This window comes from Haplochromis burtoni, unplaced genomic scaffold, assembly GCF_018398535.1.
Source record: "Haplochromis burtoni strain Fernald_Lab_line unplaced genomic scaffold, NCSU_Asbu1 Contig_22, whole genome shotgun sequence".
NCBI classification, from domain to species: domain Eukaryota; kingdom Metazoa; phylum Chordata; class Actinopteri; order Cichliformes; family Cichlidae; genus Haplochromis; species Haplochromis burtoni.
In genome coordinates this window covers 2,734,997-2,760,460 of record NW_024582383.1, presented here as the reverse complement: position 1 = coordinate 2,760,460, position 25,464 = coordinate 2,734,997, and the positions used below count along the sequence as shown (strand labels likewise).

At 42.3% G+C, this 25,464-nt stretch overlaps 1 protein-coding gene across 2 annotated transcripts in view; it reads left to right on the top strand.

Annotated features, from left to right (window-relative positions):
* Positions 1-25,464, top strand: part of fbxw4 (F-box and WD repeat domain containing 4) — a 44,149-nt gene that overhangs the window by 6,294 nt on the left and 12,391 nt on the right. For both annotated transcript variants that reach the window (XM_005917060.3, XM_005917059.3), the window contains exons 5-6: positions 933-1,018; positions 17,312-17,377. In XM_005917060.3, the coding sequence (XP_005917122.1) occupies positions 933-1,018; positions 17,312-17,377 (152 nt within the window). The remainder of the gene's footprint in view (positions 1-932; positions 1,019-17,311; positions 17,378-25,464) is intronic.

The window sequence follows — 25,464 nt, the reverse complement described above, 5'->3', positions numbered from 1 at the left end:
GCAGTAAAGACCTGGCAGAGCATTAAACAGGAGCAAACCAGCACCTGGTGACTTCACGCTGTCAGTCCAGCAAAGGGATTTATACCGAGTATTAGACACGAACATTTCATCTTCACGTATTTAATTTGTCCAATTATTTATGAGCTGCTGACATGAAGGGACGGTGTTAAACATGCTTTAGTTCATCACATTTTTAATGTTTTTTGTTCAACCCACTGAGTCAAAGCTGAAACTCTGCACTCCAGCTACATCTGAGGTTTTATTTAAAATTCATTGTGATGATGTACAGGAAGAAATGAGGAAAAAGTTGTCCAAATATTTAAGGACATAACTGTAGTTTTTACACGTAACAGTGAAATCACTGGCAAGCATGTTCAAACACAGTGGATACAGCTGGATGGAAATCTGCAAAAAAGCTTTTTAATATAGTTGAATTCAACAGGAAAGCTTTCATATGCTGTATATTCAAAATGAAATACTTGTAATCTTTGCTTTAATCTGGATGATTGTGGTGCACAGCTCATGAAATTGTGGATCTAGTAGAATAATCATTGATAAGCATTACAGAAGAACTTCACCAGATTTATGTCCCATTATAAAGTAACACGCTCCCTGTTTGCGTACCGAACACATGAAGGTAGACAAAAGTTAATTCTCTGACTTTTCTGATATCCGTCCTGTCCTTGCTGTGTCCCCGCCCTCACTGCTCACAGGAAACACAGAGCATCCTGACCTGTACGCAGAGGCTGTCCGCTCCATGTTTATAAGACTGAAGTTAACGAAACATTTACTCATATTTTAACTAAACAAATGCTACATTTCACTCTATATCTAAATCATCATGTGTTCAGTTATTGGTATTACAATAATAATGTCATGTAATTTAATTTGTCATGTAATCCATAGATGATCTAATAAGGTTTTTTCTTTAGATTTGGAGTTTGACTTGCACCGCTCCCAGAGATACAATTCCCATGTGTGACAGAGTGTGGTCCGTGGCTATTAATCCCGCACTGAGGTAAGAGTCAGCCACTCACTTGTGTTTTCTCTTATCGTTATTTAAAGCACTTTTTCATAGTAGCTGCTGGACGTGCTGGCACCTCACCAGGACCTGGGGGCTGTTGCAGCTCTAAGAACCCAGTTTTTTCAGCCCTTGTTAAAGAGGAGCAGCTTTCCTGCATCGTTTATGCATAAAAGTGACGTTAATAAGTTGAATGTGTGAATGCAGCATTGGCAACTAACTTTAACTCTTTGTTGCCATTGTTCAGTCATAATTTTTACAAGAGCACATAACTGGAACACTGACCCACAGTGGTGCTAAAAGAAAGACATGAAAGAAAGAAACGAATGATAAGTAAACAGTGAGGAACCATGAGTCATGCAGGTGTCAGTGCCATGTTATACCTACATGTGGCACAGGAACATCATCACGGTTCAGTGGTTTTAGTTTCATTCCAGCCGTGTGCAGTGGCTCAGTAGCACGGTGCTACACAGCGAATAACGGGAATCACCAGACTAAAAACCTTTGACTGCAGCTCATCTTAATTTTGTTGTAGGAAATCTGGGCGATACAAAAAGGATTCCACGAAAAAAGGTTAAATGTGTTAAATAAAAGCTAATAAAGTAAAATAAATACCAATAAAAAAAGGATACGTGTGAACAAATATGGATGTTAACAGCAGCATTAACACTGTGGCCTGGCTTGTTTCTTCTTTTGTTACATTCAATGCAAACTAATTTCTGTCATGCCTACATTTGCATCATTTTTAGGTATATTTCATTTAAATCTAGTTTGTAATAAAGCAGCTGGCAGATTTCTGCTGATTTTCAGACGTTGGCTGGTCACAGACTGTGCGTGAAACAGCAGAAGCAGATTCTTTGTGGCGGCGCTTTAGAAGTGCCTTTGATTTCTCAACCATGTTTTGGCTCAGAAACCTAATAACACAGACTTACACACACTCACAGCTCTGCTGACTGCACAGACAGATGCAGACGTTTGTAACAGTATCCACTTCATCACCTGCTGGTCTGAGAGGCAGGTGATTGTCCGTCCACAGAGACGCTTCATCTGCCGGACATGGTTTATAAGGCGTGCCACTTGTTCTTTGTCCTCAAAGTTTTAAGTTTCCTCAATGTTTTTAAAGACACGCTGTAAACCACGTCAGGAAATGCCCAGAATTTGTCATGTCTGTGGTCGGTGCAGAAATGCACTTTTGTGCCCCTTAAACTGAATTATCTGTTTTTCATAGATTCAGCTAAAGAAACCAAATGTTGTTTTGCTATTAACATCTGTGTACAAACACAGTTTAAAATAGGTTCTTAGTTGTAGACACAGCACTGGTTCATATATGGAATAATTCAATTACAGCTTACAGTAGAAAAAAATGTCCTCTGACCGTTTCTCTCTGGAAATGCTCCGATGCAAGAACCGAACTGAGAATGTGTGAAAAAGCAGTGAAAGGAAAAGTGAGACAGACCTTCAGAGTAGACTATTTCTCAAGAACATTTCCCATTTATTTGACTGTAGCTGAGGCCATAGTTAATAAAAGACTATGAAAATGATCACTGAAACCATGAACTCATCAGGAAAGTGTCTCCCAGGGTGGGCAGCATGATGGTGTACTGGTCAGCTTTGTCGTGTAGTCTCCATTATCTCCCAGTACCTATTCATGCAGGTTTTCAAGCTTCCTTCCATAGTAAAGTAAGTAATTGATGAGGTGCTTAAAGTGTTTAGAATAATAATGTATCAATAAATGTGGCTTGTAGTCCAAAAAACGGTCTACAGCTGTCAGAACTGTGGACATGGCTTCTACATTCAACACAGACGCTCTCACAGTCCCGACACCAACGTCGTCATCGGTTTTGAATACATTTATTCTTTTAAAGTAAATGTATGTGTGCTGTATGCATTTTGTTGTCGACACCAACCAAAATACTGTTTTTGGTAATTAACATTTGAAATGATGAAGGCACTTGAAAAGTAACACAAAATGATCCGCCTTCCCAGAAAAACACAAAAACTTTTCAGAAGTACTTTTTTTCCTCCCAGGCTTCTAGACTTCTGATTGGCCAACATTTCTACATGGCTAGGATTTGGCATGTTCTTAGGCAACATACTGAACGCCAAACTGGATCCTAATCTTATTGCTTGCTTTGAAATCAGTGACGCTGTATCGTGTGTGATGGAAAGATTCACTTCTCTACGCAAATACAGCTGTCACTGGATTACTTCATGTCCTGAAGCGGGTGATCTCCACATCCATGTAGATGCTAAAAATGACAGCCTCAACATGGCATTTAATCTGTTATTAGACTTCTCCTCTCAAACTGTAAAAGAACCCACCCACCACTTTAATCACACTCTAGATCTTGTTTTAACATATGGCATAGAAACTGAACATTTAACAGTGTTTCCTGAAAACCCTCTCCTGTCTGATCATTTCCTGATAACATTTACATTTACAATAATTGATTACACAGCAGTGGAGAGTAGACTTTATCACAGTAGATGTCTTTCTGAAAGCGCTGTAACTAAGTTTAAGAATATAATCCACCCACTGTTATCATCTTCAATGCCCTGTACCAACACAGAGCAGAGCAGCTATCTGAACGCTACCCCAACAGAGGTCGATTATCTTGTTAATAATTTTCCTGCTTCGTCAGAAGTACTTGACTGCCTGGTATAACTCTCAAACGTGCACCTTAAAGCAGATAACTCGTAAGCTGGAGAGGAAATGATCTTTCACAAATTTAGAAGATCATCATTTAGCCTGTATATGTATTTTAATTTATTTATTTTCTACCATTTTTAAATCCAGAAATGGTTATGTAGCCAAATCTCAGTATATGTGCAGTTTCTGAAATGCTCGTCTGGGACCATCAACCATTCTGTGCTCAGAGTCACTCTCCCATTCTGATACGCACTGATAAACAACTTCTATTGTAGCTCTCTCTCACTGCTGTATGTGTGTATGGGGCTAGGCAGTGGCATTTCAGTTAGTTAGTAGGTGAATAGATGACCAGGTATTTCCTGCAGTAACTGGTCTCAACCAAAGTGATGCTGATTAATGTGACATGTTTTGTTTTTGTTTACATTTTTATTAGCCCTGCACATAAAAATAGATATATAAAGAATCCATGTTACCTCTTTGTAATGATCAAAATTCTGATTAATGACTTTAAATGAATTACAGTCAACAGAACCTGAGCTGAACTTGAGCTGAAATAGCAGGTAAACACTGGTGTTAATGCAGTTCTTCCTGTTTAGGTGCACAGCTGTGATTAATGTGAATACACTTATTTCTACTAATGTTTCATTGAAGTCAATTCACACAGTCAGTTAAATGTATTTAAATTAATTTCAGCACAGCATAAGTTAATAAACTGAAAATGTTTCATTTTACAGTTTTGGATCAGAATTGTTTGTTATTATAAAACATTTTTTAAATTTAAAGTAGTTTTAACATTTAACAAGCATTATGACCACTCCTGCATGACAGGCTTTCACTCCTGCTCCAGCTCCAGTACAGGCATGGATCCTACAAAACATCTAAAGGTTGTCATCAGTATTTGGCACCAAGAACGGGTTATTTTGGTTGTATAAATTACCCCTAACCCTTCATAGATCAGACAGAGATACTTGTAAAATAATGAATTATTTGGATCATCTCTATGTGCTCATTGGCCCTGACACTTACACATTTGTGTGCGTGTGCAGTCTTGCTATGTCTATATAAAGAAAAAAAGAGTAACTTTAAAATTCCCACCAAGAAGCAGAGAGCCAGAAATGTCTTTACACGAAATCTTTACGGCCATGTGGTGGGGTTTGGCATGGAGGGTATGCCACACTGATCACTAATGTAGAGAAGAGGGGGTTGGCAGAACCTAATGAAGAAAGCAGCTACCCTGAAGAGAAGTGAGAACAGGCGGGTGGGGGGGTTTGAGTTGTTTTGTGTAGGATTCCTCAAGCACAACTACAAAGATGTTGCAGAGACCAAAAGCGCCTTTGAACGTTTCAAAAAGAGGAACATGATTGTTGGGTAAACCATCTCTTCAACACTTCTCACCACCACCAGGGAAGGAGGACCTTTGACCTCCAGTAAGTACAGGGTTAAGCCACAGCAGCCACCTAGCCATCCTGAACTGGCCCTCTCTAACTACTGCCCACCACTGCCACCCAACCTCAGACACTCCAATTTCACTCCCACTGCTCTGCCTTACTCAACTACAAGAAAAAGCTCGAAATTCAAGTCTTTCTCTTTGGTCTCTTCTGAGCCGTTCCTGTGGCTCAGGAGTCAAGAATTCAATTAGTTAAAAAAAGAGAAGAAAAGATCGAAGCTGCAACAATACAGCGATAAGGGGGCAGAATGTGCGTTCCCACACACTAAATACAGAGCGCTTTTTCTGGGGCCCACAGAGCCAGAGAACCTACACCGCAGGAGGCGAGAATAATCACAGCTCGTTCCAAACCCCCTCATTACAGACGCGCATGCACACACACACACACATGCACGCACCTTGCATTCCTGACGCACACAGATAGTTTCATTCAGACACATATTACAAGCAGACATTCCACCTAAGAGCGACACACCTTGCAGATCCCCCACACTTACCATGGATAAACATACACTCTGAGAAACAAACACACAAGTATTCCCATCAAAAACACACTTGGCACGTGAAAGCCTGCTGCACTCGTACAGGTGTTCTCCTGTCTTGAGTTTACAGCAAGTAGTGTTTTAGAGCTACACTTAAACTGGCAACTTTGTAAACAGTTTCCAAGCAATTGATACTTAATAATTACTAGAGCGATGCATAATTGAAATAGGTAGACAGAGTATATCTGTAACTGCAAACAGTGTGTTGATGGTTATTAAGGATCGTTGTTTTGTCTATAGATTTTTCTTTTGTGGAAGTCCAGTGGTTAGCACTGTTGTCTCAAAGCAAGAAGGATTTTGGAGAAACACTATATAAATGGCAGTCCATGTCTGTTTCCATCAGGAGGGGCATATTTTGGGTGAATATATGCACTATAGTATCAATCAAACTTTCATTTTTATAGCAACATTCATGCAGATTATCAAACTTTTTGACAGATGACTGACAAGCTGATAATGAGGAAATAAAAATTGAAATGGCCTATTAGAAGAATAAAAGTTGATCAAATACAATTAATAAAATTTAGAAAATACATTCAGTAATATCCATATCTCAATCATTTTCTTCCCTTTATCTGGGGTTCGGTCGCGGGAGAAGCAGCCTAAGTAAGAACGCCCAGCCACTTCTTCTAGCTTATCTGGTTCTACTATGAGCACCTGTCGGATTGCTCAACTCCTCACCCTATATCTAAGGGAGAGGCCTGCCACCCTTTGGAGAAAGCTAATTTCTGCCACTTGTATCCACAATCTTATAATTTCAGTCACTATCCAGAGCTTGTGACCATAGGTAACAGGAAGGGACTGGTAAAGCAAGAGCATCACTGCAGGTGTGGTCCCAATCCATCTGCTCCCTTCACCCCTCACTCACATGAACAAGACCCTGAGATTCTTAAACTACTCCCCTGGGGGGCAGTAACCCGTCCCTGACCCAGAGTAGGCAGTTCACTCTTTTCTTGGCTTAGGACCATGACTTGGAGGTGACTTGAAGGTGCTCTTCACATTCCACTGCAACCCTCTAATAAAACCAACAGAAACACATCGTCTACAAAAAGCCTTCCGCCACCTGAGTAGAGCTAGAAATTTTGTCCATAAAAACTATGAGCCGCATCGGTGATAAGGGGCACCCCTGAGTCCAGCATTTACCGAAAAGAGTCCGAAATATCGCCACCAATGCGGATCATGCTCCTGTAACGGTTATACAGGGATTGAATGGCTGGTAGGAATGGGTCAGACATCCTATACTCCCAAAGCAATTCCCCACAGGATAGTCTGAGGAACGCAGTTGAATGCTTTCTTCAAAAACAACTACATGTAGACTGGTTGGGTAAACTCCCATGCACCCTCAAATATCATTGTAAGGATAAAGAGCTGGGGCACAAAAACCACAACCACATTGTTGCTCTTGCTTCCAAGGTTCGACTAAAGACAGACAAACTGTCCTCTCCAGTACCCTTGAATAGGCCTTACCCGGGAGGCTTAGGAGTGTAATCCCCTTGTAGTCAAAACACATCCTCTGGGCCTCCCTCTGGGACCGCCACCACAGTGTGCCAGTCTAGAGGTTCCGCCCTAGATCTCCATGTGGTGTTGTAGAGGCGTGTCAACCATTATAGCCCTATAAAATCCAGGACCTTTAGGAACTCGGAGTGAACATCCACCCTAGGGTTCCGGCCACCAAGGAGTTGTTTAATTGCCTCACTGACCTCTCCCCTTGTGATGGGAGAGTCATCCCCTCGTTCCCAGACTCTGCTTCCTCTCCAGAAGATGTGTCAGTAGGATTAAGGAGGTCCACCCCCACTATCCAACATCTGAGTAGAGTACTACCTCGTCCCCAAGTCGCCTGACAATTTGCCAGAATCACTTTGAGGCATACTGAAAGTCTTTTTCCATGGCCTCACCAAACTCCTCCCACAACTGAGTTTTTGCTTCAGCTACCACCTGAGCTGCATTCCACTTGGCCTGCTGCTATTCTTCAGCTGCTTTTAAAGTCCCATAGGCTAACCAGGACTTCAGCCTCATGGCACCTTTCACCTGTCCACTACCTTTCTCGAGGACTACCACCGTATCAGGCACCAACCACACTGTAGCCATAGCTCCTTGCTGCAGCCTCAGAAATGGAGGTGCGGAACATGGTCCATTAGAACTTAATGTCCCCAGTCTCCCTCCAAATGCTGTCAAAGTTCTGCCAGAGATGGGAGTTGAACATCTCATGGATCAGGGCCTCTGTCAGGCATTCCCAGCACACCCTCCCAATACATTTAGATGTGCCAGGTTGTCCAGCATCCTCCTCCACCACCTGATCCAACCTACCATGAGGTAGTGATCAGTTGATAGCTGGGCTTCTCTTTTTAACCGAGTGTTTAGAACATATGATCACAGATCCAATGATATGTTTTCAAAATCGACCACTGACCTATGACCTAGGGTGTCCTGGTGCCATTTGCACATCTTTATGTTAAAAAGTGGTGTTTGTTATAGACAAACTGTTATTTGCACAGAAGTCCAATAGCAGAACTGCACTCTCTGTCACTTGATGCATTGCTCATGTGAATTGAAGTCTCCCAATAGGACAATAGAGTCATCAGATGGAGGACCCTGAAGCAATCATCCAGTGACTCTCAGAAGGCAGTCATATTGTCAGGACCCATTCCCCGAAGACGCAGGGAAACAACCCTTTGTCCAGTGGCAAAGCCTCCACATGTACAGGTAGCAAACCAAGGGATACAAGAATACCCACCCCTCTTCACTGTCTCTTATTGAGGACAGCTCCAAACTGGCCCCTCTTCAGGAGACTGGTTCCAGAGCCCGACCTGTGTAGTGAGGTGAGCCCAACTATATCTAGTCGGGATCTGTCAACATTACACACAAGCTCGGGCTCCTTCCACACCAGAGAGGTGAAATTCCATGTCCCAGTAGTCAGCCTCAATAGCCTGGGATTGGACCGACATGGCCCCCATGCTTAACTGCTGCTTGATGCACAATGTACCCGACCTCTACAGCTCCTCCTGCGGGTGGTGGGCCTACAGGAGGGAAGGACAATGTAGCATCTTTGCACCCAGCTAGGTACCTATGGTACTTTGTAATGTTTGACTTTTTGGATTACATGATATCTGCGTTATGGTCTGGCAGTTACTTGTTATATATGCAAAATGATCTTAAGTGTACAATCTCTTATCTTGTTACAGAGTAATTTAAGCAAAGTTCAGTTACGTTTAAACATTGCAACATCTTGATTTGTTTGTTTTTTAGATATTCGGTTGTAGATTTGCTGCTGTGCTTGGGATTATTGTCCTGTTGCATCACCCAGTTTTGGCCATGATTTAGTTGTTAGACAGGTGGGCTCACATTTGTCTCTAGAATTATTTGGTATACCCAGGAGTTTATGGTTTACTCAATAATTACAAGGTGCCCAGGTCCTGTGGCCTTCGTCAGCCGTCCACCAGCGGTTGACAGTTGGTATGAGGGGTTTGAAGCTAAATATAGTGCTGTGTATTATGGCCAATCCCACTTTGGGATTGTCTGTCCACAGTTTTGTTGTTTGTTATCATTAGGGGTTTTTTTTAAATTCAACATCATTATTATTATTATTATTACATTTGCAGCTTTGAAAATCTAAGAATCCTAGAGATCAGATATGATAGGCAGGCAGGATACCTGATGGATAACTGCCCAGCCTGACGTTGGGCAAATACAAAGAGACAGGAAGCCATTTGCTGTCACATTGACACCTGGGCAATTTAGATTCACATTTAACCCAACCTTGATGAAGCCGGAGTCTCCGGAGAGAAGCCACGCAACCACGGGGAGAACATGCAAACACAGAGTCTTTGTGTCTTGGTGTGAGGCAACAGTGCTAACCACCACACATCCAAGCTTCCCGTTTGTGTTATTATTATTTTTAGTTTGGCAGCTTTGAAAATCTAAGAATCGTAGAGATCATAAAGCTATGATAATTAGTTCATTTTTGTTTTTAATCATATTTTCTTACACAACAATCTGCAAGTCAGTTATCCAGAATGTCGAGATATTTTAGCATGTGGTAGTTAGAAGTACAGATCTCTGTAATTTCTTTGGTGGTTCAACAAGTCTGTGTTAGATATAAGCTTAATAATAATGAGAAATATAATAACCTCAGATCACTGAAATGAAAGACAAAGTGATATAATATTCCTTGTTATGTTTAAGAAAATCTATCACAATGATCTTTTCTCCTAATCCTATTTGCTGTTGCAAATTTGTTGCCAACGCAGTTTGTATACAGCAGAGTTCTTCCACGCTGACGTCCAGTGTGGAACATCGCGTTAGGTCCTGGTCTATTCCACCCGGCTGAGCAGCCCCAGCTGAGGAATGTCCTGGTGACCCCACAGACATGAGACACAAACAGAAGCCAAAAGGGCCACAGGGGGTGGTGATGGGACAACAGGGTCCAGGCATGCGCGTGTGTGTGTCCCCATGCATAAGAGTGTCTATTTGTGAGAGAAAAAAGTGCATGCTTGTAGGCAGGCAAATGTTTGTCCATGCATGTCGTTGTGTAAAGGGGTAGGGGGCGAGGGAGAGAACCCTGGGAGTGAAAGAAAGAGAGGGAGTGTGCATAGGGGGTTTGGGGGTCAGCACTTGCACCCTTTGAGCATTGTTTCCCTCCCTGGCAATATAAAAGCATCATAACCCTTTGAGCCCAGACATATTTAGAAACCACATAAAAGCACTTTTTACAAACTAGATACACGTCGGTCACAAAGCCCGGGGTCAAGCGCAACAAATTAACAGCCCTATTTCTGACAGGGGGTGGGGGTGAGAGCTGGAAGCTTGGTGACAGGCTGGAGCTGAAATGCTGGAGCCCAGCTTCCCAGGGTGGTGAAGAGGGCTGCTTTCTTGCATTCATGTGTAATTGGTCTGAGAGGCTGAGTGAATGCTGACTTACTTTTGTTTCTATTATAATCCTCTTTATAGAAGACCTGCCTACCGTAACTCGAACAAAAGTCAAGACGGCTACTATGAAAGGCAAGAATCTTATTTGTCGCTTATTTGTTTCACACATTGAAACCCCCGTCGCGATTTTTAGCATCTTAGAGAAGCCTTTCTCAAATGCTGATGCATCTCCAAAAAGGTAGGTCATCATGAAAACCTTATGTAATTCAGAAAGTGCAAATGCAATTAGTTTTCATTATTTAAGCATTTTCATACTCTTTCATATTACCACCCACTCTTCCTTCAGGTTTTCCTTTAAAATCTCACATATCCTTCTTTCTTCCACCTTGATGAGATTCCCAGCTCTAGATGCCCCCCCCGCATAATACAGCCACACACAGTGTTCTTTGGGTTGTACACTCCTTCCTTTCTCTGCATATGTAGGCAGCATCTCTGTGGCGCACACGCTCTAGTTTCTACCAAAGGTCCAGTGTCCATAATCTTTCTCCAGGTTGTCCTTAACATCCTTCTGTCTGTCTTCCACAGAAGAGGAGTTCCTGTTGAACTCTTGTGCAGGGTTCTAGTGATTGTCCTCATTGAGACTACAGACCAGGTTCAGTCCTTCACTCGTGTCCTGGCAGTCATTCTCTCACTTGTTGTTTTTCCATAGTCTTTAAAATCTTTTGCTTTCTCTACCTCTGCCAGGCTTGTTCTGTGCTGTTTGGCTCACTTTAGATTTCTAGATGAGACGCCTCACTCCAGACACTTGGAAATGCTCTAAACAAATTTCTTTCATTTTTGGCATGGGCTGTGCTCTGGCTCAATTAAAAGCTCAGTTTTTCAGGGGCCAATAATATCCTCCCTGGTCATTTTTGTTTTTTCTGAAATAGTTCTGTTATCGTGTGCAAATAAAAAGAATTTGTTAATTCTAAAGAAAACTAGTACCGTAATTGTCGGACTATAAGCCACTACTTTTTGCACCAGCTTTGAACCCTGCGGCTTTTAGTCAGGTGCGGCTTTTCTATGGATCGTCCATGATTTTTGTCATATCGTAAGAGGATTTGTTTTTTGTGCCGTACAAGTAGCGCGAAAAACAAACTTCAAAGTAGCGCTACGCGTTCAGCAGGAGGCGTGGATGATGAGCGGCGATAAACTTGCAAGTTATGCCCAAAAAGCAAGTTATGCCCAACTCCACCGGTGGATTCTGACAGCGTGGAAAAGTGTGAAAACATCCACGATCACCAACAGATTTCAAAGGGCTGGACTGCTGCATGATGGAGAGGAGGACACCGCCACGGCCCTTCAGAGGGTGTTCGACTCTGACACTGACAACGAGGATTTCTTTGGTTTTGAAAGTGACAACGAAGGAGAGAAGCTGAGAGTGGATGACGAAGCCATCCTGAGCCTGTTTGTATCCGACACTGGAGGAGAGGACTTTGGTGGTTTCAGTGCGCAGGAAGAAGAGAAAGATGGTGAATGACTGACTTTTCTTCTTGTTAAAGCTGTGTCACTGCACCTGAGCCTAAAAGGTAGTCCGGATCTATTTTTCTGGTGTGCTGTAGGCTACTGTTATGTACTACATTTGTTACTCGTTTATGAAGCACAGTACATGTTTCGTACTTGTAATTACCGCTACTTCTACATATACCTAAAAAGTTATGCAAATATGTACTCATAACTTGTTTTTCAAAATATTAATAAAAGTGATGTCTCCAAACAGCCGTCTCTTTGCTGACCATTCCCTTTGTGCATATTCTCTTACATATGATAAGTCAACATTGAAACACCTGCGGCTTTTAGTCAGGTGCGGCTAATGTATGTACAAAACAGGATTTCCCCCTGATTTTAGCTTGTGCGGCTAATATTCGGGTGCGCTTTGTAGTCCGGGAAATACGGTATGTGTAGAAAATAAACATCATAACAATAATGGGAAGGCTAATCATTTTGTCTTCAACGGTATTTACATACTGGCCTTCCTCTTAACTACACCCGCTCTAGAATTCAGGTCAATCAGGGCTTGCTAATCAACCACAGTCAACACACTGTTTTGGAGTAGTTTTGGCACTGTGGGCAGAAATACATTATAACTAATCACAGACTGCAGAAACTTGACACTAAACTTAAAACACTATGAATTCTGTGGACATCTATCATGGCAGCAGTCTCCTCCATGATTGTGATTGCATGTAATGAACTGGATAGAGACTTTTTCCCTCATTTGCCCACATTTGTAAGGAAAATGCATTTGTGGGTTGAGCAGCAGATGCGTATGTGAAAAACACCCATGTCAAATGTTCTGCCAGCCAGTCCACATAGTAGGGGATGTCAGACACAAGCTCCGAAGACAACATCTCAAGAAGATGGTTTAAGCACACCCTATCATCACTCATCATTTTTCCAATAAAGTTCGTTCCAACCGTGTGAACTGGATAGATGTGACTCTGATCAGCTGTTTGGGCTGCGTTTTATGGGCTCGGACTTTGAAAATGTGATAAAAAATGAAGCTACCTCTTGGTGCTTTCACAAAATTGGGACAGTAGAAAACTACTATGTGAACTCCATGAATTTAAGGTTTTCCTACATGATATTCAGCTTGTGTTGTTCCTGTTGAAAGCAGCAGAGGACATGCTCTCACAGTTACCCCAAGATAAAAAAAGGCCGATGTTGTGACGTCGGAGTTCACATGAATGCAGCTCGTGCGCTGCACATAGAAAGCAACCTTCTTGCTGTGAGGCAACAGTGCTAACCACCGCGTCACCATGCTGCCTCAGATTATGTCATCAAGTACAAATTACTTCTGCACATTTTTAAGTATAAATTCAACACGATGTAGCAAAGTTTGCAGGTGTATTAACACCAGTTTTAGTAACATACATGCATAAATTAAACAGCAAAGGTGACATACTAAGATTAGCAGCAGAAAACCTGAGCAAGACTGTCATCACTGCTATGGCTGCTAATTTATTTGGACAGTGGAAATGGTGAGAAGCATCAGTAGTTTTAAGCACAGTGCCAAATGAGACTTGTACAGCAGCGTTTCACTGACCTGATTAATCATCAGAGATCAACAGAGCGCCACATATTCGTGGCAGAAATACACACACACACATATATTGTTGCACAATCCGAGTGTGTTTACATTTCGATTTTGCGTTTTATATAAGAACATTAGCAGTGCAATGAAATACAAGTACTGCTCCCCCTGGTGGTTACATTTTACATTACCACTGGTTTTCCTAAATGCCGCTTAGCGGTGTTACCACTCGTGGTTGCATCATCCACGTCGCAGGTGGGGGATATCCTTACAGTCGACCATCAGCCGGAAGTCGGTCACAATTCCATCAGGGATCAATCATGATCCGGTCACTGATGAGACCATTTTAAGTGTCTGTGTCTGGTGCTGCCTGTGTTTTTGTATCAGTGTGTATGAATGTGTGTTTGGAGAGATGAAAAATTGTTGTTTCTTTTTGACCTGCTGATATGACTGCTTCCCACTGAACACACAGTTTGTGTAACACATGGGCCTTCAGATGATACAGCCAGCTGTTGAGGTTGGCCAGGGTGTTGCTAATGAGAGGTGATGTGATGGGAGCCACTGAGTGAGCAGAAGAGAAGGACTCTGGTCAGAGATGTGGCTGCGTGTTTGTTTGCATGTGTTTAGGTAAAATTAGGCACGATAGAGGCTTTGACCTTAACAGCTATAATATCAGTCCATTGTTCTGACTCCAGATCAGATCTGGTTGGTGATTCAGTTGGAAGCAGAAGAAACAAGAAGGAGTCATTCTTTGTGTAGGTGGTGTCCCCCTCCTCTCCTCTTGCTGTGATACAGCCAAGTCAGGGGTGAGTAATGTGAGTAATGGAGAGTAATAGGGTCCAGATAGCAAGTGTGACTATAACCCTATTGTATCCTGTGTCAGGAAGGTCAGAGGTCACCCACTGTGCCTACTGGTCCCAGACCCATCTGGGTCATAAATGAGTTTACCCAACACTAATTACTGGGAACCTGCCAAAGGTCTGTGCTATGTGACGGGGCTGACAGCTGCCTGCATTACTGAGCGTGTGTTTTCCTGCAAACATGCACGTTCTTCGTTGCTCCAGTTCAAAGTACATACACGCCAACAGCATGGCTCAGTCGCAGCTCTGCTTGGTACGTTTTGCACTGCTGCAAGGCCTTTGTAAGGCCGAGTCCTGTTAGGTTTGGCAGCACAGTCTCCAGGATGATAAATGCTCAGTCAAGCCAGTGCATGTGATTCCACCACAGTGCCATTACTGTTCACAAGCAGCTTGTTTGTGTGTGGAGCTAAAAGTATATGCTGATTCAACTTGAGCTGTGTCAAGCAGAGGAGAGGGGAAGAAGGTCAGACAGAGCATGTGGCCCTTTCAACATAAGAGAGTCTGGTCCTGAGGAGGAACATGTAGGCTGGAGTACAGCTGCATCCTCGACATCTCACGGAACCTGGAATTTGTAGGTTTTGTTCTACAAATGTTCGTCAAGATTATGGACTTGACTCTTTATAGAAATACGGCATGAACAATATGCCATGTAAAAAGAAAAATGTAATAAAGAACAAGATGATGGTTATGGTGCTGGTTGGGTTCCAGTCCTGCTTTGTGTCTTTCTATTCCTGCCTCAGTTTTCTCTTGTTTCCCCTCAACTCTTTAATACAGGTGTGGGCAACTCCAGGCCTCGAGGGCGCCTGTCCTGCAGGTTTTAGATGTGTCCTTGATCCAACACAGCTGATGAACTAATCATGTGATTCAGGTGTGCTGACCCAGGGTGAGATCTAAAACCTGCAGGACAGCGGCCCTCGAGGCCTGGAGTTGGACACCCCTGATCTAATACATTCAATCTAGAAATATCTTTTATTAAAAGCTAGTTTGAGATAAAGTTCTCCCCATGTACCGTGCTACCTCATCACTTGCTCAAAATCTTGCTTTGAAGTTTTAGTTGGTTCTGCTTTTATGTAATTTGATGACACTGAAGTTCAAAGTTAGCAGTGAGCTTCCACAGATTAAAAATTAGGACATTAATAATCTTGGGAATTTACTCTGAATTATAACAAACAATGCCATGCAGTGAGTTTCATCAGTAATACACAAAAAGAGAGCAGATTCAACTTCTGTCAGCTTTGAACAGAAATCTGAACTCTGATGCTGGAAGGAGACTTTTTATTTCTACGTAGGCTGCAAATTCACAAATGCACAGACTTAGCCAGCGTTAGCATGACTCCATGAAGCCAGAATCTGTCTAATCTCGTCATGCACCTGTAAGCTGTGCCTGAATGGGAGGTTGAAAGCATGACAAGTGTAACTGACAAGTCTGTGGAAATGATGCAGTGTGATGTTTTCCAAATAACATCTCCACCTACTGCAGTACAGACTTGAGTCCTCATTATTTTGACATAAACATCTGTCAGTAGCTACCTCTGCATGTAAAAGGCGGGTCCTCCCCCTGTCTGTCAACCCTGTAGGAGGGCACTAAGCTCTGAGTCTCCACATCCAGTTCAGCCCTCCTAGTCAGCCTTCTCCCACAGTGCTCCTCCCCTCACCTTTTCCTCTCCCTAACCTCCCCACATGCGTGACATTCACTGTGCATACCGAGGCTGCTAATTCCAACCTGCCTCTTGAGTCAAAGGCTGGAGCGGTCTTGTTGTTTTCTTGTCTTTTATTCTGCTGGGAAACAACATGTGCTGAATGTAAGACCAGAAGAGAATCTGGTTATTTGTGGTAATGAACATTTTCCTACCAGACTCCCCATTTCTCTCCATTCTGGTCAGACAAACCCTGCATGTGCTGTCTACACGTACTGTATGCATGCAGCTGTGCTACGCTGGCCCCAGAGACAAACATTCTTATTCAAAATGAACCTTTTATGTGATGAGAGAACATTTTTATAACAATTGCTAAATGAGGTCAAGAAATCAAGTGCAAAGTGGGCCTCGATGAATCCTCTAAGGTGCTGCCGCTGGTGCTCTGTACGGACAACAGTCTCGAACCTGCGCTCACAGTTTTGTTCCTTTAACAGTGCAAAACTGTCTTTTTCAGAAACACTTTCTATGCTGTGCACTCACATGTGCTCCCACAGAGAAAGGAGACTATAGACAGTCTTCTGACTCTGAGACAGCAGAGCTAGCACAAACTGTCAAACTGTATTAAATCACTTTTAATTTCACTCAAAGTAAACACTTCAAATGTTTTTAAAAGGGAGTTTTTGTGTATCTTTTGCTACTTTGCAACATGTGATCCAGGCGTTCTGGGACAATCTCTTTATGCACTTTCAGAGCATCTTGAGCCCAGCAGCTAAATCCTGCCGGCTCCTCATACTTGTCCCTTTGTGATTCGTGCTGGATCCACTGTTTCAAACTGTGTCCGTTCATCTGGATGTTCAGATGAAGCCACAGGGAAGCAAATATAAAAAAGAATAATGATTTGAAATAATAAGATTTCCAGATCTCAGCATCATTTATAAAATGTCTTCTGTGCATTTTGGAAAGTACGCTGGTTAAACAGGAAACGTTGGAATGACCGCTTCCTTTTACATATGTGGACATAAGGGTCATTTTCATCCACTGTAATTGTTTTTAATATACTTTTCCATATAGGACAATAAGATACACAGCCAGCTGATAAAAATGAAAAGTAAAAATTAAATCAATTATTTTGGGTAGATTTCTTACCTTGTTTTCTTGTGTCAGTACATGTTTGTTCACCTTGTTTAAGGACATGTTCTGCCTCTCTGTGTGCAGCTCCTTCGTCACAGGCACTGCATGCTGCGAGAACTTCTCCCCTCTCTGCATCTGGGATGTTGAACGGTGAGTCAGGAAGCTCCTCGCTGTAACAACGTTGTGTTGAGCAACATATCGTTAAAGTATTGTTAGTCACACAACACATGCTTCCATACACCCTGCTTTGTTTTTGTCATGTAAATGTTTCAATAATTATTAGCTCAGCTAGAAACTTTTTGATAATGAGCAGCGGCAGCTTTGGCTGTAATCCACATGACAGAAGTGCAACACGATGAGCTGTGTACGGTGTTTCTGTACAACACAATATACAACATGCACAAGTTCAGTCTTCTAAATCGTCATGTGTTCCTGTGAAAGGTTACACAGTCCTGAAACGAGAACAATAAGCATGTTTTATGTTTTTGTGAGACTCGAAGCAAAGATTCAGCATGTGTGATGAGCTGGAATCAAAACTCCTCAACAGTCTTAATTCACCGGATCTCTGTCTATTTCGACTTTTGTTGATTTTCCATCTTACTAACAAATCTGCATCAGCTTGAAAACTCCATGGAGCAAGTCTTTGTCAGTCCAAAGTGAGGAACCTGAAGCTCCTGTCATTGAGCCAGTGAGAACAGACTGACGGCGCACGACGACCGGAGGCTGTTGTTGTGCTGTTGGGTTTTTCTCCCGGCTGAACAGGAAACACTACCCTGACATGAAATGAATTTGATTATTTAAAGAGAGATGGCCCTTGAACAGCATTTATATATTTGAATGATATTGAAATGTTATGGCAGCAGCCCTGTTTCCCAAAATGTTTGGACCTTAGAAAAAACCTCTAAATAATTTCAAATATGACAGAAGGAGCTGACATCAGGCCGGACCAAGCGCAGAGGATGGAAGTCTAAGTAGTGAAGAACAGAGCATCCAGCCATGCTGTGCAGACACCTTCAGAGCTTAGTCCACGTGGATGGACGTTCACTCCTCACACCTGACAACCTTCTGTAGCCTTTGAGAGGGAGAGCAGCTGAGAAACACTGACAGCAACATTTTCTGAACAAATATTATCAGTGAACTCGACCGTGCGAAGAAGACACGAGTGTCAGAAGTGGCAGTGCTCTACACGCTCGGTGACCTTGCCAGCATCAGGATCACACTACAGGGAAATACTTTGTTACTGTACTTAAGTAGGATTTTTCAGGTACTTGAGTATTTATTTTTCTGACACCTTTTTACTTTTAAATACCAGGTTACATGTTTAATCCGCGCATACATGAGATGTAAGAGGCAAAACCACATGATTTATTATCTATATTTTTTATTATATATTTTCAGTTTTTCTATAGTTATTGGATAACTAATCCATGTCGGTGTAAGCCAATAGAAAGGAGCCAAATCGTTTGAAGTTATACTCCAACAGGAAACCGTCAAATCCTTGGAGGTTCCAACACGGCACAAAAAATAGAAACGCAATATAAAGCATGATTAACTGTTAGTAAAATCACATATAAATAAACTGTTTTAACACTCTTTATCACTTTAGCCATAAACGACTGGATGTTAAGTTTTGGATAAAGGTTAGCCGAGCGATCTCAGTCTCTGGACTGACTGTAAACTACATCCAGATGAACAGAAACAACTTTTTGGGATTTGCTCACCTGGATGATTTTGCAGGCATCAAGACGGTTTCTGTGTTATTTATTTATCTCATGTAAATTTCTTTATTTTACAGCTAAACACGGGTATGCAGGCATTTTTTAATTCCTGATTTCTGAAGAAATAATGTGCAAATACACTTTACCTGGAATTTTGTGAATACTTTCAGTGCATCAAACACTCTCCAGCATCAAACTCTGTACATATCAGAACAAAAGCCATCACACCAAACCGAACATCAGCTGCTGCAGCCAGTTTAGAGAAGAACAAACCACAAGCTTCCACAAGGAAGCTTCCTTTGGCTTTGCTTTGGGTTTAACCGTTTTTCTTTCTCACCCTCTTCAAGTCGATTTTGTCTTTTTTCTCATCTCAGAGGGACAAAGAAGTCTTATGATCACCCATATAGAGGTGCATCCCACACAAGGGGCAACCCAACATTTCACACTGTCTTCACTCATGGTTAAACACAGAGAAGGGGAAAAACACATCAAAGAAAAACCACCCCGACCATCGCTCCCAACACCCAACGTTACCCTCGGCTCCTTCCCAAAGGAGGCGCTCCTTTTAACAATCAAACGGCCGGGCTGGGATTCCTCACATTCCTGAATCTGAAAGGAGCGCGGTGAAATGACTGAATCGGAGCAGAAGCTCTGTTATACAAATGGCAGACGCACATGTGTATGTGACATTGATGTGGTCCCAACACCCAGCTCGCTGACTCTGCTAGGAGACGTGCAGTTGTGGAGCAGCGAGCGCAGAGGTGTGGGTAAATTGGGTGGATGCACGGCTCCCCTCTGTTTGTTTTAGTGGCTAAAAACCTCAGCGTGGCTCCTTTTCTCTACCTGTGTGATTGCTTTTGACAGGAGGCCTGTTTCCCAGCACATCCCCAGGATCCAGTTTTGGAGCCTCCAACCCCTCCTGTCACCAAAACACACAAATATACACACACTACTATTCTACAGCTGAAGTATAATCAGCCTTTCTTAGTGTTTTTTTCAACATTGTCAATTCATTAGTAAGTCCTTTCACTGCTTGCTTGTGTGTGGCCCACTAAAGCCAACCTGACTCCTACAATAAGGCCAGACAGGCTTAAATCAAGACAGACGCTGTGTGTCACGCAGCCAGAAGTCTCTTCATAACAAATACTAAGCCTGTAGCCCCCCCCCCACATACCCACCCCACACCCAGCCAGGGCACCAGGCTGCCCATCTCATCTGCAGAAATGGATTATTTTTCCAACAAAGTTGCATTTACGTGTGAATCTTTAGCATCAGCCAGTTTCATGTCCTGATCAACCAAGTCTGATAAAACTGCAAAGTTTGAACATATTTAGTGCTGTGAAATTTTCATATAGAAAATCACTTTTCGGTCAATGTTTGAACATGGATACGTCAAAAAACCTGATATTTTCACTGGTCTGTCAAACCATCAAAATAAACCAGAGTCTGTAATCTGGACGCGCAGAGTGAGTGCACGCTGTGTAAAACATGAAGAAATAACAAATGTATTCAAGCTGTCTCATAAACTCGCATATTAGGGAGCACACCAATATAAAAAAGACAAGTAGTGCCAGTTTCTGAACTGTATATAAATATATCCGGTTGTTAAGTGATGACGTGACGAATCCTACTTTCGGGCCTAAAGTAGTCTGCGTTTAATATGGCTTTTGTGTTGTTGACATGTTTAATGTTATGTATTTTCTTCTATTTGATCTCAAAAAGCTCCTAAAACAGTCAGTGATCACTGTTGACCTCCCTCGGCTTTTATTACCGCTAATCATTTATTTAAGCTCAGTTTTTAAAACCTTAGGATGTAACTACAGCCCAGCCCATGCAGCAGTATATGAATGACTAACCTCGTATTGTGGATGGATTATCTCAGTTGTTCTCCTGGCTGAAGTTTGGTCCGTTTACAGCATCCTGCCATGCGATTACATTTGTTCCTGACCACCGAGAACACTCACGTTAACTTTTATCCAGTGGAAAAAAAGTTAGCTTGTTTATATTATGCTAACATAGCTGTGTCGCTAGCGGTCACGTAGCACATCATTATATACCAGCTAGCCCAACTTCAGTAACCCTACAAACGTCACTGCTGTTTAGTTTTCTGTCTTCATTTATGTTGGAAGTGATAACAGAGCTGTACGTTTGAATTTGTTTCCAAAACCCCGCAGTCAGGACATGCTATATTGTATTTAGATAGAAGCTAGCGAGCTAACTCCCTGCTAACTTCTGGATATTAAACTCAATTGTTACACCTGGTAGAGCAGAACGCTGATCATTTTATTAAAGATGAAAGACTTTAGACAGTTTTTCAACTCTCAGTAATGCCATAGTGATCGTTTGATATATGGACCTGCAGCGGAGTTTAGGCCCAGACACGGCTAGTGACGTCAGACTTAACGACCGGATTTCACAATAATTCAAAACTAGCCCAAATACTTTACAACTAGAGTTTGTTAGTAACAAAATGAACAAAATGTGATTTTCGTTCAACTTTAATGCTGGATCGAGCAAACAAAAGTATCACAAAAACAAAAATGCACGTTTTGCCTCTCAGTATATTTTAAGTCTTCCGGGTCAATAGGTCTCAAAATAGTAGGTCTAGAAAATAAAAATATTCACTTATTTAACAAAATGATTTCCTCGGTTATCATTAGCGTATGATCTGGAAACTCCAGAATTTCCTTCCACTCAGGACAGACTTTCAGTTCAACATGAACGCTGAATGAAAATGGCTCTTTCCTGATTTTTATGGCTAATTTCATGTTAGAAAGTTTTCTACGTGCTTTATTTTACAGCATTGTGAATTTCAGAAATCACCACTATTAGTCTTTTGCAGTTGGGACTTTGCAGGGTTTTGTTTCATGTTTTAACTTACCGACACTATTGTGGACGTATCTGTGGCAAATGACCGATTCTGAATCATTTAATGGTGACAAAGTTCAAGCTTTTGTCTTTGATATTCTGTTCATGTTAAATCCTCCAGCCTATAAGTGGGTTGACCGACCTCTTTTAATGATCTTGAAAAGTATTTGATATATGAAGTTACATTTCACAGCAATCATTATAAATGTTACACAAATCGGAGACGGCTGAGCAGAAGCCGTGGTTGGTGCGATAAGTTTAGTGCACATCTGTCTTTTCTTTTTCAGGGATGTGTGTGGATATGTCTCGGTTTCTTTGGTGGCATCTGTATAACAGTTTAGGTTATTGAGATCTTGGTAAGTAATAACAGAAGATTCTGCTGGTCACATGAGAGCAGATTTTGACAGATTGCATGGTTCTGCCTCTGTTCTGTGAACACACACCAGTAAAAGCCAGTGGCCTGCCAGTTTGAGATTTCCTGCTGTTTCTTGCTGTGCTTCAGTTCATTTCATGGTGCTGTTACTGCCTTTAAGATCGCTGCACAAATATCAGCTCTTTGATGAAAGTTGTTTTTCTTTTCCTCTCACATTTGGATGCTTTGTGTTTTATTAGCTCGTTTTTAGGAATAACATCGTGTCAACAGGATTTCAATAGCTGGAGTTATGAATTGTTGATCTCTTTTTAGTTAGTGGTAGTGCTGTGATGGAGACATCATTATTTAGTTATGAATAGACAGGCTTGTATCCCTTTGGCTTAAATGAGTTTCCTTTTGTGGCATATGCTAAGCTCCTTGGTTTTGGTGGTAAGGGGAAAATGAGGGGTCACTACCTCACAACCACCTCACAGAGACACAAACTCTTAGTCATGAGACCCGAGCAATGAGAAAGCTCTCACCCAATAAGGCACCCTGTAGGGAAAGCCCTGGCCCAATAAAAAGGTTCCCTGAGGTAAGGCTAGGGGATTACCATCCCAAGGCTATGGATAGAGCTCCAGGTTTAGGGAGGGGGACATTAGCTGAGGCGTAGGGCTGCTCGGTTGCTATGGCCGGCAGTCTCCTTTAAATGGTTGCTACGAGGCAGGTATCAAACATGCGAGAGTCGCACACAGTCACGGTCATGGAGGGTATTAAATGGCAACAATGAGACAGTTATTCTCTAATAATCCATCCTGCTGAGTGCAAGTTATTCTTCAGTAATCAAGAGCTGAGGAGCAAGTGGAATGGAGCTGTGATCATAAGAGCGTGGTGCACCGAGATAGACTGCAGGGACACACTACATCTGCTCGGAAACACAAACTTTATTTTTCAGTCGCTCATTCTGATAATTTAGCTGTCTCGCTGCCCCCACGCTCAGAGAGACACTGGAGGGACAAGGTATCAGTCCACACCTCTTAATCTCTGAATCCAGGTGTTTTTAGTCCCACAGGTATGGAAACTCAAGCACCTGCTCGTGTAGTCTGCCCTTACAAAGATTTGTGGCAGAATGCGTTACACTCACCTTCTGATATTTTATCAGAGCTTTTAACTTTCTGTCTTCAAACGCAGATTCTGTTAACCACAAAACAGAGAACATTAAAGTTACCTCAGAGAACACGAGGTTGCTGTGAAACTCTGTTTGATACCTTGACAGTAAAATCCCAGTCATGTGGCTCCATGCTGTGATGTTAGCACATTTACTCTACATGCAAAAGACTCGTGGTGCAACGGATCAAAACTCTCACGGTTTGGATCGGATCAATTTTTGGATCAGCAAAAAAGGAAAAAAGACCAAAAAAATGTAACATTTACTACTTCACTTATTGAAGTATTTTTTGCCTGTTAAAAACATTCAACTCAAGACTCAATTATTTAAAAAAAATTATGGTTCAATATAGGGCAGTACAGTCTTTGTATCTACCACTCAATTCAATTCAGTTTTATTTACACAGCACCAAATCACAACAACAGTCGCCTCAAGGCTCATTATATCGCACTCCGCTGCGACATAATGAGCTGTCACGGTCACGAAGCTTTCCGTTGCCCTGGAGCTCCACCCATTTGTAGCTGGGGCAACAGAAGATGCCTGGGACAGTTCAGCCACAACTTAAATCCTTTGCTGCTCAGACATGCTTGGAACGATCTTGCCACTAAAGTGGACGCGCAACGAGATATCGTAGCGTGGCTGAAGCACGTTCATCGTAGTTTAAACCCCTTGTTTTGCACAACAGTATACGGCCTCCCATCTGGAGCTAAACACCCCAACAGCTTCTGTAATAGCTTTAGCCCGGTCGGACTGGGCAGCAAACTCCTCTGCTCCTGCACTTGGACCGCTAGCGCTGGCCATAACTATCGCTTGACAGACTCACCACGCATATTTTTTTTCCTTCTTTTTCGAATCTTTGTGCGTGCCGAACCGTGGAGTGGGATCGGTTCGGATTACGGATCAACCGTGATCTGTTGCACCAATACAAAAGACCATTAGTTCAAGAGTAAGAGCCACTAACCCAGCCTCAGGTGGTCACAAGCTGGTCATCTACTTATCTGTAGGTTGGAAGCTTGGCTGTTGGGCAAGATACTGAATCCCTGGTTGATCTACAATACATTAACTGCAGTGTGAATGTTAGATAGAAAAGCACATAGGCATAGGAAAAGAGGTGCTTGTATGAATGGGTGAAAGAGGCAAGTCGTATAAAGCGCTTACTCCAGTAGTGTAGAAAAGTGCTATATAAGAACCAGTCCATTTACCAGTTAGTCCCAGTGCTGGTCCCATGCCTGGATAAATGGGGAGGGTTACATCAGGAAGGGGTTTCGGCATTAAAGCTGTGCTAAATCAAAACATGATTCACGAATATATAGTGATTGCTCAGGAAATATGGGAGCAGCTGAAAGTACCAACATTCTTTCTTCTTAAACTTCCACAAAGTAATCTTTGGGTCTTGCTTCTTTTTCTTGACTTTTAGTCACCCTCCATCCAACCATCTAACACTGCCTAGCAACATTCTCCCCTGACATCACATGTTGGGTTGCAGCGTCTGCATAAACCATAAAAAACGTAGACTAAAGATAGTCCACGGCATGTTCCTCTACTGCTTTATTCCTCCCTTCTCTTCCCGTCACCTCCACTGAAGTCCATTCTCGTCACCTCTCTCTTATCTGGGCACGCTTTCTACCACTTCATCCAACTTACTCCAGAATAACTCTTTCACTCCTAACATTAAATTGACAACATTCAGTATTAGTCCTTTGATTCCCAGCTTCAAACTCAACATCCTCTTCATATGCACAACACTTTTCATATATTTTATTCCTCTTCCTATCTTCACTATGGTAGAATAGTTTGAATTCCCTCTTATGCCCCTGTGTTTCAAATTTTTACCCTCACATATACACTCGTAATCTTCTTTCTCTCTCACGGCCTCAAAACATGCGTTCTCCTCCTCTTCTTTCAACGCCTCCGTCTTCAGCCAACAGTAGCACCGTTTCCACCGGCACCATCCTGGCCAACAGCACCGGTGGCAGTCGTTGTTAACCTGGGCCACACCCATTCCAGTATGGACGTTTTGTTGATGATCTTCATGTTTAATCTGGCAAAGATTTTATGTTGGTTGCCTTTCCCGATGCAGTCCTCTGCACTCATCCATGCTTGGGGCTGGCAGAATACTGTGGCTTGACAC